The sequence below is a fragment of the Oncorhynchus tshawytscha genome, linkage group LG16, assembly GCF_018296145.1.
Source record: "Oncorhynchus tshawytscha isolate Ot180627B linkage group LG16, Otsh_v2.0, whole genome shotgun sequence".
NCBI lineage: Eukaryota > Metazoa > Chordata > Actinopteri > Salmoniformes > Salmonidae > Oncorhynchus > Oncorhynchus tshawytscha.
The window spans coordinates 82,323,450-82,338,221 of NC_056444.1; the positions used below are offsets into that span (position 1 = coordinate 82,323,450).

Consider the following 14,772-nt stretch of genomic DNA (forward strand, 5'->3'; position numbering starts at 1 on the left):
ATTGATAACAAGAAGATTGTGGAAGCTGTACAGTTAGTTTTCAGTACATCCTTTGATATTATTGAGCATAACCTGTTGTTGAGAAAACGTATGTTATGGCTTTTCAACCTCTGCCATATCGTGGAGTCAGAGCTATCTAATAGAGCACAGAGGGTTTTCTTTAATGGAAGCGTCTCTAATGTAAAACATGTAAAGTGTGGTGTACCGCAGGGCAGATCTCCAGGCCCTCTACTCTTTTCTATTTTTACCAATGACCTGCCACTGGCATTAAACAAAGCATGTGTGTCCATGTATACTGATGATTCACCCATATACGCATCAACAACCACAGCTAATGAAGTCACTGAAACCCTTCACAAAGAGTTGCAGTTTTGGAATGGGTGGCTAGTAATAAACTGGTCCCGAACGTCTCTAAAACTAAGAGCATTGTATTTGGTACACATCATTCCCTAAGTTCTAGACCTCAGCTGAATCTGGTAATGAATGGTGTGGCTGTTGAACAAGTTGAGGACACTAAATTACGTGGCGTTACCTTAGATTATAAACTGTCATGGTCAAAACATATAGATTGAATGGTTGTAAAGATGGGGACAAGACTGTCTGCTTTTTTGACACCACACTCCACAAAGCAAGGAGCAGGCTTGAGTTTTTATCTTATCTTGATTATTGTCCAGTCATATGGTCAGGTACTACAAATAAGGACGTAGTTAAGCTGCAGCTGACCCAGAACAGGGCGCAACGTTTTGCCCTTCGTTGTAATCAGAGGACTGATATGAATACTATGCATGCCAGTCTCTCTTGGCTAAGAGTTGAGAAGAGACTGACTGCATCACTTCTAGTTTTTACCCCACCAGACATGCAACTACCTTCCATTTCAATTAGCGCAAGTGAACAGCAATTCTATTTTATTTGTAAACACATAAAGCAACACCTCACGGCACAATGTCTCCCCCCCCCATGTGGCCTACTTGTTGTGTGTATTCACAGACATGTATGTGGTACTGATAGATACACTGATTATCAGCCCCCCATGTGGCCTACTTGTTGTGTGTATTCACAGACATGTATGTGGTACTGATAGATACGCTGATTATCAGCCGCCCCCCCCATCAATCCTCTGAATCTCCCTGAACATCGTCCCCCGCTCCCCCCACAATGACCAGAGAACCACACCCCTTCCCTGTGGGACTGAATGGAAAGAAAACATATAGATAAATATATATACAGTATATGTGGTGATTTAGCTGAGATTGTTCTTTACAGAGTCAAGTATATTTATCCAGGCCTCAATTGTTTGTTGACGAGCACCATTTATTTTCACTGTTGATAATTCTGATGTCATAACTTCTAATAGTAACTGTATCCACTGGTTAAATGGGAGAGAGTGAGGTGGCTGCCATCTTAAGAGCTAACATCCTCTTTCTCATTTCCTCTCCTCTCTCCACCCTCTTCCTCTTTCTCTCTCTCTCCCCCTACCCTCTTTCTCTCTCTCTCCCCCTACCCTCTTTCTCTCCTCTCTCCCCTACCCCTTTCTTCCTCTCTCCTCTCCCCCTACCCTCTTTCTCTCCTCTCTCCCCCTACCCTCTTTCTCTCCTCTCTCCCCCTACCCTCTTTCTCTCCTCTCTCCCCCTACCCTCTTTCTCTCCTCTCTCCCCCTACCCTCTTTCTCTCCTCTCTCCCCCTACCCTCTTTCTCTCCTCTCTCCCCTACCCTCTTTCTCTCCTCTCTCCCCCTACCCTCTTTCTCTCCTCTCTCCCCCTACCCTCTTTCTCTCCTCTCTCCCCCTACCCTCTTTCTCTCCTCTCTCCCCCTACCCTCTTTCTCTCTCTCTCCCCCCTACCCTCTTTCTCTCCTCTCTCCCCCTACCCTCTTTCTCTCCTCTCTCCCCCTACCCTCTTTCTCTCTCTCCTCTCTCCCCCTACCCTCTTTCTCTCCTCTCTCCCCCTACCCTCGTTCTCTCCTCTCTCCCTACCCTCTCTTCTCTCCCCCTACCCTCTTTCTCTCCCCCTACCCTCTTTCTCTCCTCTCTTCTCTCCTGTGTAGTTCCAGAACCATGTCGATCCTGAAGATTCATGCTCGTGAGATTTTCGACTCCCGTGGAAACCCCACCGTGGAGGTCGACCTGTACACCAAGAAAGGTAAGAGATAATACTGGAGCAGGGCTATCTGTAAACTTTGTTCTCTCAAGGGTTTGTGTTCGACTTTGGGTGCATGCCTTGCAGACGCTGCCTTTGCCCGAATCATTTTTGGAACTTCTACTTTACGTTAAGTCATGTGGCGTGAGTGTTGCACACACCACTGTTCTCTCTAATGGGAGACTTGAGCAACATTGCATGAATGCACATTATCTAGGATATATTTAGCAACACACTACTGTCTGTACTGTGTCAGATTTGCAGATTATTTTTGTTTTGTTTAATGCTTTCCTGAATTGATCACTTTAGAGTGATGAATACATTTTAAAGTGGTGGAACAGTCTGTCAGCTTACGGTGAATAACACCTAGCAGAGCTAATGAATCAAACATGTAATGTCCCTAGCAGGCAGCATTGGTCTGGCTCTGATGAAGTGCTCTGATGAAGTGCTCTGATGAAGTGCTCTGATGAAGTGCTCTGATGAAGAGCCAACTCACTGTGATACTGCTCATTGTGTCGTGCAGGGGAGGGCGGAAGTGGAGGAGGAGGATGTCATTGTTTCCTTGGCCCACTCTTTTAACGTTCATGTTGTATACACAGTGCATTCAGAAAGTATTCAGACCCATTTCACTTTTTCCACATTTTGTTACGTTACAGACTTATTCTAAAATTGATTAAATTGTTTTTTCCCCCCTCAACAATCTACACACAATACCTCATAATGACAAAGCAAAAACAGATTTTTTGAGGTGTTTGCAAAAGGCGATTACAGTCTCGAGTCTTCTTGGGTGTGACGCTGCAAGCTTGGAACACCTGTATTTGGGGAGTTCCTCCCATTCTTCTCTGCAGATCCTCTCAAGCTCTGTCAGGTTGGATGAGGAGCGTCGCTGCACAGCTATTTTCAGGTCTCTCCAGACATGTTCGATCGTGTTCAAGTCCGGGCTCTGGCTGGGTCACTCAAGGACATTCAGAGACTTGTCCCGAAGCCACTCCTGCATTTTCTTGACTGTGTGCTTAGGGCCGTTGCCCTGTTGGAAGGTGAACCTTCGCCCCAGTCTGAGGTCCAGAGTGCTCTGGAGCAGGTTTTCATCTAGGATCTCTCTGTACTTTGCTCCATTCATCTTTCCCTCGATCCTGACTAGTCTCCCAGTCTCTGCCGCTGAAAAACATCCCCACAGCATGATGCTGCCACTACCATGCTTCACCGTAGGGATGGTGCCAGGTTTCCTCCAGACGTTACGCTTGGCATTCAGGTCACAGAGTTCATCAGACCAGAGAATCTTGTTCTTTAGGTGCCTTTTGACAAACTCGAAGTGGACTGTCATGTGCCTTTTACTGAGGAGTAGCTTCCACTCTACTATAAAGGCCTGATTGGTTGAGTGATTGGTGGAGTGCTGCCGAGATGGTTGTCCTTCAGGAAGGTTCTCCCATCTCCACAGTGGAACTCTGGAGTTCTGTCAGAGGGACCTCCCTGACCAAGGCCCTTCTCCCACTGATTGCTGCCAAAGGTGCATCAACAAAGTACTGAGTAAAGGGTCTGAATACTTATGTAAATATGATATTTTAGCTTTGTCATTATGGGGTATTGTGTGTAGATTGAGGACAATTTTAAAATTTTTAATACATTTTAGAATGAGGCTGTTAACATAGTAACGTTGTAATACTTTGTAAATGTACTGTATCTCCATGAATTTAAAGTATAAAAAATACTTATTAGATCTTGGAATTGGAAGAAGTAACATTCATTCCGGAACATTCCACATTATAAGTGATGGAAAGGTCAACGCCTGCTTTGGTTAACAATAGCTTATTGTTGACAATACATGTACTGCCTTATTGGAATAAAGTGGACTGAAATGTGTAGGTTCCCATCACAAATATCATTGCAATGTGGAAACAATTATGTTTATAATAGCTCTGCTATGTTAATCAATAGTTTTAATCAATAGTTTTAATCAATAGTTTTAATCAATAGTTTTAATCAATAGTTTTAATCAATAGCACTTGGCCTGTCTGTTTCTCTGTGTTCTAACATGTTCATTCAAATCAATTGAATTCAAAAATACAACAATTAACAAGACATGACATAACACCAATAGTTTTAACTCCAGGCTAGTCCCTTTCCACGTGGCAGAGTGAGTTAGCTCCATGGTAAGGTTAGCCTATATCCTAGTCCCTTTCCACGTGGCAGAGTGAGTTAGCTCCATGGTAAGGTTAGCCTATATCCTAGTCCCTTTCCAAGTGGCAGAGTGAGTTAGCTCCATGGTAAGGTTAGCCTATATCCTAGTCCCTTTCCAAGTGGCAGAGTGAGTTAGCTCCATGGTAAGGGTAGCCTATATCCTAGTCCCTTTCCACGTGGCAGAGTGAGTTAGCTCCATGGTAAGGTTAGCCTATATCCTAGTCCCTTTCCAAGTGGCAGAGTGAGTTAGCTCCATGGTAAGGTTAGCCTATATCCTAGTCCCTTTCCACGTGGCAGAGTGAGTTAGCTCCATGGTAAGGTTAGCCTATATCCTAGTCCCTTTCCAAGTGGCAGAGTGAGTTAGCTCCATGGTAAGGTTAGCCTATATCCTAGTCCCTTTCCAAGTGGCAGAGTGAGTTAGCTCCATGGTAAGGGTAGCCTATATCCTAGTCCCTTTCCAAGTGGCAGAGTGAGTTAGCTCCATGGTAAGGTTAGCCTATATCCTAGTCCCTTTCGAAGTTGCAGAGTGAGTTAGCTCCATGGTAAGGTTAGCCTATATCCTAGTCCCTTTCCAAGTGGCAGAGTGAGTTAGCTCCATGGTAAGGGTAGCCTATATCCTAGTCCCTTTCCAAGTGGCAGAGTGAGTTAGCTCCATGGTAAGGGTAGCCTATATCCTAGCCCCTTTCCAAGTGGCAGAGTGAGTTAGCTCCATGGTAAGGTTAGCCTATATCCTAGTCCCTTTCCAAGTGGCAGAGTGAGCTAGCTCCATGGTAAGGTTAGCCTATATCCTAGTCCCTTTCGAAGTTGCAGAGTGAGTTAGCTCCATGGTAAGGTTAGCCTATATCCTAGTCCCTTTCCAAGTGGCAGAGTGAGTTAGCTCCATGGTAAGGGTAGCCTATAACCTAGTCCCTTTCCAAGTGGCAGAGTGAGTTAGCTCCATGGTAAGGGTAGCCTATATCCTAGCCCCTTTCCAAGTGGCAGAGTGAGTTAGCTCCATGGTAACGTTAGCCTATATCCTTGTCCCTTTCCAAGTGGCAGAGTGAGTTAGCTCCATGGTAAGGGTAGCCTATATCCTAGTCCCTTTCCAAGTGGCAGAGTGAGTTAGCTCCATGGTAAGGGTAGCCTATATCCTAGTCCCTTTCCAAGTGGCAGAGTGAGTTAGCTCCATGGTAAGGGTAGCCTATATCCTAGTCCCTTTCCAAGTGGCAGAGTGAGTTAGCTCCATGGTAAGGGTAGCCTATATCCTAGTCCCTTTCCAAGTGGCAGAGTGAGTTAGCTCCATGGTAAGGGTAGCCTATATCCTAGTCCCTTTCCAAGTGGCAGAGTGAGTTAGCTCCACGGTAAGGTTAGCCTACTGTACATTCTACAACCTACTAGAGAGAGCTAGCAGATCAGATCGCGTTGGGGGAGTGAAAATAGCCACTGTCTGTAATGGTACACTGCACTCTACTGTGTTACTGTAATGGTTCCTACTGGTAAATGTTGGTCATACTGAGACACATACAGTAGAATTAGTGTTTCCCCTGTAGTCATTTAGCAGCAGAACATGTTTAACCTTTATTTAACTAGGCAAGTCAGTTAAGAACAAATTCTTATTTTCAATGACGGCCTAGGAACAGTGGGTTAACTGCCTGTTCGCGGGCAGAACGACAGATTTGTCTACTTACCCAGAGTCAGATGAATTCATGGATACCATTTTAATGTCTCTGCGTGCAGTTTGAAGGAAGTTGTTAACTAGCATTAGTGCAATGACTGCTAGCGGTTCCCATATACTTCCAGTCATTGTGCTAATGCTAGTTAGCAATGGCTCGCAAAATGACCTTCCACTTCTTCAAACTGTACACAGAGATACAAATGGTTCATTTTGACTTGGGGGGGGGTGTGTGTGTGTGTGTAAGTAGAAAAATTGCTTGATTGTCAAAATCTCGCACTAGCCCTTTAAGATCATAGTGACAAGTTTCAACATGGCCACAGCAGAGTGTAGCACACAGAGTGAAATTTAGAAATGGCAGTGAGTGAGTCTGGGGGAGAGGAAAGGAAGTCAAGGTGCAGTTAGATAAGTGTTTTCTCACTACTGAAGTACTCTGCCACACCTTTCTGTACCATTTTGATAGACGGAGACAGTTCACTATTGTTTTCTTGCCAATTACTGGTATGCAGTGTGGCCAAGTTAGTACTAGATGTGGGAGGGTGTAGCTACAGAATGTAGCAATCTGTTGCTGAAACAATGTAGCCAACTGTGGTTATTTTGTGGTTCTCTTTCGGAGATGTTGAGAAATCAATGTTACTATGTTTCTATTTGCACGTCGACAATGGAATAGACATAGTGCACGTTTACTAAGATACATATTGAGATAAATAGTTTAATTTACAATCTGTTAAGAGTTAATCATTAAACTAGGGAGTACACACACACACACGGCAAAATACTTATCACACCCAAAGATATAAAATCAGGTGAAGGCAAGAAGCTGAATTAAATCCTGTGACGTCAAGTATTTTATGACATTCTTCATTGTGAGGAAGTCATTTAGGAGATTATCATCAGGTTCTAATCCCTCCATTTCCAATCTGTCACCGCTGGAAAACAGAGAACCCAAACCAGGCTGTTTCCCAGATGCCACTACTTTAGCACTACTACTACTTTAAGTGTACCCCTATGATCCCTGGTCAAAAGTAGTGTACTATGTAGTGAAAAGGGAACCATTTGACACACACAGTACTGTATAGTTGAATTCTATGACTAAACTTCCAACAGTTTAATGTCAGTTGGGCTATCTTTAAACAATAGTTATAGCTGGTGCTTTCAAAGTTGATTATATTATATATTATTTGAAAGGTGATGTCATGACCTTTTCAGAACCACTTGTAAAAACAACGTTTAAAGTCTATCAGGGTTTCCTTTTTTTTTAAAGCAATTTATACAGGTAATTATGACATGTATCCTAGAGGTCGAAGGTCAAAGTTCTGTTTTATCTGAACATTCCTGAAAATGTGCTTAATTGATAGCTGTGAACCCAAGCTTTCCAATTATATACTGTATGATTAAAGGGTATGCTTGAGCAATAAGTAACATTCATTTCTGGAACATTCCACATTATAAGTGATGGAAAGGTATACTGTAAAGGTATACCTGTATACTGACATTTTTTTTGTGATGGGGTCAAATCCATGAGGGAATAGTGAATGGGATGGAGGGATGAATGAAAGAGTAATAACACAGAGGAAGCTGCCATTGCTGCGGTGCTATCACACATTTTACAACTAGGGACATAGACCTTCTAGAAATTCACTATGAGACATTATAGAGTCCAACTCCAGCCCTCCAGTACCCCCAACAGCCCAACTCCAGCCCTCCAGTACCCCTAACAGCCCAACTCCAGCCCTCCAGTACCCCTAACAGCCCAACTCCAGCCCTCCAGTACCCCTAACAGCCCAACTCCAGCCCTCCAGTACCCCTAACAGCCCAACTCCAGCCCTCCAGTACCCCTAACAGCCCAACTCCAGCCCTCCAGTACCCCTAACAGCCCAACTCCAGCCCTCCAGTACCCCTAACAGCCCAACTCCAGCCCTCCAGTACCCCTAACAGCCCAACTCCAGCCCTCCAGTACCCCTAACAGCCCAACTCCAGCCCTCCAGTACCCCTAACAGCCCAACTCCAGCCCTCCAGTACCCCTAACAGCCCAACTCCAGCCCTCCAGTACCCCTAACAGCCCAACTCCAGCCCTCCAGTACCCCTAACAGCCCAACTCCAGCCCTCCAGTACCCCTAACAGCCCAACTCCAGCCCTCCAGTACCCCTAACAGCCCAACTCCAGCCCTCCAGTACCCCTAACAGCCCAACTCCAGCCCTCCAGTACCCCTAACAGCCCAACTCCAGTACCCCTAACAGCCCAACTCCAGTACCCCTAACAGCCCAACTCCAGCCCTCCAGTACCCCCAACAGTCCAACTCCAGTCCTTCAGTACCCCCAACAGTCCAACTCCAGCCCTCCAGTACCCCCAACAGTCCAACTCCAGCCCTCCAGTACCCCCAACAGCCCAACTCCAGTCCTCCAAAATCAAATCAAATTTATTTATATAGCCCTTTGTACATCAGCTGATATCTCAAAGTGCTGTACAGAAACCCAGCCTAAAACCCCAAACAGCAAGCAATGCAGGTGTAGAAGCACGGTGGCTAGGAAAAACTCCCTAGAAAGGCCAAAACCTAGGAAGAAACCTAGAGAGGAACCAGGCTATGTGGGGTGGCCAGTCCTCTTCTGGCTGTGCCGGGTGGAGATTATAACAGAACATGGCCAAGATGTTCAAATGTTCATAAATGACCAGCATGGTCGAATAATAATAAGGCAGAACAGTTGAAACTGGAGCAGCAGCGCGGTCAGGTGGATGTTGAAACTGGAGCAGCAGCACAGCCAGGTGGACTGGGGACAGCAAGGAGTCATCATGTCGGGTAGTCCTGGGGCATGGTCTTAGGGCTCAGGTCCTCCGAGAGAGAGAAAGGAGAGAATTAGAGAACGCACACTTAGATTCACACAGGACACCGAATAGGACAGGAGAAGTACTCCAGATATAACAAACTGACCCTAGCCCCCGACACAAACTACTGCAGCATAAATACTGGAGGCTGAGACAGGAGGGGTCAGGAGACACTGTGGCCCCATCCGAGGACACCCCGGACAGGGCCAAACAGGAAGGATATAACCCCACCCACTTTGCCAAAGCACAGCCCCCACACCACTCCAGTACCCCCAACAGTCCAACTCCAGCCCTCCAGTACCCCTAACAGTCCAACTCCAGCCCTCCAGTACCCCTAACAGTCCAACTACAGCCCTCCAGTACCCCAACAGCCCAACTACAGCCCTCCAGTACCTCCAACTGCAGCCCCCAGACAAAAATACCTGATTCAACTTGCTTGATGATTGGTTGACAAGTAGAATCAGGTGTACTTGTCCATGGCCACGGGGAAAAAAGAAGAGGTACTATTGGTGGTACTCGAGTGCCTAGATCAGAGTTGGGAAACACTGATATAGGGAACAGGGAATAAGGAATAGGATACCATTTGGGATGCACAAGTCTGCTGCTGTATAAAAAATGGTATTGTTGGAGCAGAAAGGGCCGCCAGATGTAATGTGTCTCTGATATATAACATAAAGGTCTTGAATTACATTCTCTGTTTCGTCTTTAGTTTCCGTTTCTATTCGCAGATCCAGTAGGAATCCTCTGGGGTGAAAGTGACTTTCACATCCTCTGACTGATGGGTTTTCTAACCACAAAAAAACAAAAACAAAGCCATATTAGGCTATTAGTTGGGTAGACAAAGGTATCAAACAGAATGTAGGCTTATGATATAAAAAAATATCCCTTTGAGTTCAAAAGTGTAACTTACTGCAGTATTATTCTCGGGTTGAAGGGTGAATTCAGGCCTGGCTCGCAGTCGACGTTCCAAATAATCCCAATGGATGTTCGATGGGGTTGAGGTCAGGGCTCTGTGTAGGCCAGTCAAGTTCTTCCACACCGATCTCAACAAACCCTTTCTGTATGCTTTGTGCACGGGGGTATTGTTATGCTGAAACAGGAAAGGGCCTTCCCCAAACTGTTGCCATAAAGTTGAAAGTACAGAATGGTCTACAATGTCATTGTATGCTGCAGTGTTAAGATTTTCCTTCATTGGAACTAAAGGGCCCTAACCATAAAAACAGCCCCAGATGCATTGGGGCAGGTAGTGTTCTCCTGGCATCCGCCAAACCCAGATTCATCCGTCCGACTGCCAGATGGTGTAGCATGATTCACCTTGCGCGCTAACCAAGGTCGCCAGGTGCACGGTGTCTCCTCCGACACATTGGTGCGGCTGGTTTCTAGGTTGGATGCGCGCTGTGTTAAGAAGCAGTGTGGCTTGTTTGGGTTGTGTTTCGGAGGACGCATGGCTTTCGACCTTCGTCTCTCCCGAGCCCGTACGGGAGTTGTAGCAATGAGACAAGATAGTAATTACTAACAATTGGATACCACAAAATTGGGGAGAAAAAGGGGGTACATTTAAAAATAATGATAATAATAAAATAAAAAAATAAACACTTACTGTTGAGCAGGGCAGACATGTTACAAAGTGACTTATTGGAGACGTGGCATCCTTGAAAGGCACTGAGCTCTTCAGTAAGGCCATTCTACTGTCAATGTTTGTCTATGGAGATTGCATGTGACCAAAATGCAATATGTTGCATGCTTTGTATTGCTGTTTTGATTGAAGCTGACTTGAAAACAAGTCACTAAGACTCAATCAATCTGAATAGGTTTATTGGGATTTAGTGTAGGCTATATCAAGCATCCCATATCTGATTTCCAGATGACTTTGTCATCCTGAATATAAGGCCTAAATCTCTGTGTCTCCTATGAGCAGTTAGAATCAAATGTGCATATCCACTACCTTTATTCACGTGGTTGATTCCAAAATGTCTGACCTTGGTGTGTATCTGAGGTCGAGACAGCAGTCGCATCCTGGAGGTGTGTGTCAAATCAAATCAAATCAAATCAAATTTTATTTGTCACATACACATGGTTAGCAGATGTTAATGCGAGTGTAGCGAAATGCTTGTGCTTCTAGTTCCGACAATGCAGTAATAACGAAAAAGTAATCTAACTAACAATTCCAAAAAAACTACTGTCTTATACACAGTGTAAGGGGATAAAGAATATGTACATAAGGATATATGAATGAGTGATGGTACAGAGCAGCATAGGCAAGATACAGTAGATGATATCGAGTACAGTATATACATATGAGATGAGTATGTAAACCAAGTGGCATAGTTAAAGTGGCTAGTGATACATGTATTACATAAGGATGCAGTCGATGATATAGAGTACAGTATCAACGTATGCATATGAGATGAATAATGTAGGGTAAGTAACATTATATAAGGTAGCATTGTTTAAAGTGGCTAGTGATATATTTACATCATTTCCCATCAATTCCCATGATTAAAGTGGCTGGAGTAGAGTCAGTGTCATTGACAGTGTGTTGGCAGTAGCCACTCAATGTTAGTGGTGGCTGTTTAACAGTCTGATGGCCTTGAGATAGAAGCTGTTTTTCAGTCTCTCGGTCCCAGCTTTGATGCACCTGTACTGACCTCGCCTTCTGGATGACAGCGGGGTGAACAGGCAGTGGCTCGGGTGGTTGATGTGTGTGTGTGTGTGTGTGTGTGTGTGTGTGTGTGTGTGTGTGTGTGTCCGTGTCCGTGTCCGTGTCCTAGTAGAGAGCTTTTCTTCGTTGTTCAAGCCTGTTACATCACATTGATCTGCTTAGCATGTCGACCAGGCATCGACCCTCTCTCTTTTCAGGAAACAAAATGGGATTAACGTATGAGTGATGGAATTCTTTCCTGTTGATTTCACTACATAAATACCAAATAGAAAGACATCATATTATAACTAAATATTATTATTTTAATTTATATTGATATTATTGTTATTTCTGGATCAGTCAATGTGTTAGGAACTGGATCGGTAATGTAGTCTGGATCAGTCAATGTGTTTGGAACTGGATCGGTAATGTAGTCTGGATCAGTCAATGTGTTAGGAACTGGATCAGTAATGTAGTCTGGATCAGTCAATGTGTTAGGAACTGGATCAGTAATGTAGTCTGGATCAGTCAATGTGTTTGGAACTGGATCGGTAATGTAGTCTGGATCAGTAATGTAGTCTGGATCAGTAAATGTGTTAGGAACTGGATCAGTAATATAGTCTGGATCAGTCAATATGTTAGGAACTGAATCAGTAATGTAGTCTAGGCCCATATTTACAAAGCGTCTCAGAATAGGAGTGCCAATCTAGGATCAGGTCCCTCTTATTCATTATGGTTTAAAATACAAAACTGATCCTAGGTCAGCACTATTACTCTGCAACACTTTGTGAATATCGGACCTGGTTTCAAATCGGTTTGTGGATATCGGACCTGGTTTCAAATCAGTTTGTGGATACCGGACATGGTTTCAAATCAGTTTGTGGATACCAGACATGGTTTCAAATCAGTTTGTGGATACCAGACATGGTTTCAAATCAGTTTGTGGATACCAGACATGGTTTCAAATCAAATCAAATCAAATTTATTTATATAGCCCTTCGTACATCAGCTGATATCTCAAAGTGCTGTACAGAAACCCAGCCTAAAACCCCAAACGGCAAGAAATGCAGGTGTAGAAGCACGGTGGCTAGGAAAAACTCCCTAGAAAGGCCAAAACCTAGGAAGAAACCTAGAGAGGAACCAGGCTATGTGGGGTGGCCAGTCCTCTTCTGGCTGTGCCGGGTGGAGATTATAACAGAACATGGCCAAGATGTTCAAATGTTCATAAATGACCAGCATGGTTGAATAATAATAAGGCAGAACAGTTGAAACTGGAGCAGCAGCACGGCCAGGTGGACTGGGGACAGCAAGGAGTCATCATGTCAGGTAGTCCTGGGGCATGGTCCTAGGGCTCAGGTCAGTTGAAACTGGAACAGCAGCATGGCCAGGTGGACTGGGGACAGCAATGAGTCATCATGTCAGGTAGTCCTGGGGCATGGTCCTAGGGCTCAGGTCCTCCGAGAGAGAGAAAGAAAGAGAGAAGGAGAGAATTAGAGAACGCACACAGGACACCGAATAGGACAGGAGAAGTACTCCAGATATAACAAACTGACCCCAGCCCCCCGACACATAAACTACTGCAGCATAAATACTGGAGGCTGAGACAGGAGGGGTCAGGAGACACTGTGGCCCCATCCGAGGACACCCCGGACAGGGCCAAACAGGAAGGATATAACCCCACCCACTTTGCCAAAGCACAGCCCCCACACCACTAGAGGGATATCTTCAACCACCAACTTACCATCCTGAGACAAGGCCGAGTATAGCCCACAAAGATCTCCGCCACGGCACAACCCAAGGGGGGGACGCCAACCCAGACAGGATGACCACAACAGTGAATCAACCCACTCAGGTGACGCACCCCCTCCAGGGACGGCATGAGAGAGCCCCAGTAAGCCAGTGACTCAGCCCCTGTAATAGGGTTAGAGGCAGAGAATCCCAGTGGAAAGAGGGGAACCGGCCAGGCAGAGACAGCAAGGGCGGTTCGTTGCTCCAGAGCCTTTCCGTTCACCCTCCCACTCCTGGGCCAGACTACACTCAATCATATGACCCACTGAAGAGATGAGTCTTCAGTAAAGACTTAAAGGTTGAGACCGAGTTTGCGTCTCTGACATGGGTAGGCAGACCATTCCATAAAAATGGAGCTCTATAGGAGAAAGCCCTGCCTCCAGCTGTTTGCTTAGAAATTCAATCAGTTTGTGGATACCAGACATGGTTTCAAATCAGTTTGTGGATACCAGACATGGTTTCAAATCAGTTTGTGGATACCAGACATGGTTTCAAATCAGTTTGTGGATACCAGACATGGTTTCAGATCAGTTTGTGGATACCGGACCTGGTTTCAGATCAGTTTGTGGATACCGGACCTGGTTTCAAATCAGTTTGTGGATACCGGACATGGTTTCAAATCAGTTTGTGGATACCGGACATGGTTTCAAATCAGTTTGTGGATACCGGACATGGTTTCAAATCAGTTTGTGGATACCGGAACTGGTTTCAGATCAGTTTGTGGATACCGGACTTGATTTCAAATCAGTTTGTGAATACCGGACCTGATTTGGTATTGGTGCAGCTACTCTTCCCGGGGTCCACAGAAAACATGAAACATAATACAGAAATACAGAAATACAAAACATCAGTAGACAAGAACAGGTCGAGGACAGAACTACATAGTTTGTGCTTTTCTGACACGTTTCACTTCTGTCTTCTTCAGGTTTCATCCTACAGTATGTAATGTAAATAGAGATGAAATAGACTCATTAACATCCTATCTTCTGTCTTCTTCAGGTTTCATCCTACAGTATGTAATGTAAATAGAGATGAAATAGACTCATTAACATCCTATCTTCTGTGTTTTCCAGGTCTGTTCAGGGCCGCTGTCCCCAGCGGTGCCTCTACTGGTATCTATGAAGCTCTGGAGCTCCGTGACAACGATAAGACGCGCTACCTGGGCAAAGGTACGCACAACTCCCTCTTCTGATTGGACTAGCTAGTAACACTCCCTGTTCTGATTGGACTAGCTAGTTTACTTGTCATTTACAGTGCATAGCGAAGGTCACACCCCTTGCACAGTCTTCACATTTTACTGCCTTAAAATTACAACAATTGATCTACAGTGCATTTGGAAAGTATTCAGACCCCTTGACTTTTTCCACATTTTGTTACGTTAAAACCTTATAAATAGGTTTTTCTCTCTCGTCAATCTACCCAAATGCCAAAGCAAAAACACGTTTTTAGACATTTTTGCAAATGAATAAAAATAAAAAACAGATATCAAATGTACATAAGTATTCAGAGTCTTTACTCAGTACATTGTTGATGCACCTTTGGAAGTGATTACAGCC

At 44.7% G+C, this 14,772-nt stretch overlaps 1 protein-coding gene across 2 annotated transcripts in view; it reads left to right on the plus strand.

Annotated features, from left to right (window-relative positions):
- Window positions 1–14,772, plus strand: part of LOC112216434 (alpha-enolase-like) — a 30,816-nt gene that overhangs the window by 5,188 nt on the left and 10,856 nt on the right. For both annotated transcript variants that reach the window (XM_042299789.1, XM_042299788.1), the window contains exons 2-3: window positions 2,044–2,138; window positions 14,290–14,385. In XM_042299789.1, the coding sequence (XP_042155723.1) occupies window positions 2,054–2,138; window positions 14,290–14,385 (181 nt within the window). In that variant the 5' untranslated portion in view covers window positions 2,044–2,053. The remainder of the gene's footprint in view (window positions 1–2,043; window positions 2,139–14,289; window positions 14,386–14,772) is intronic.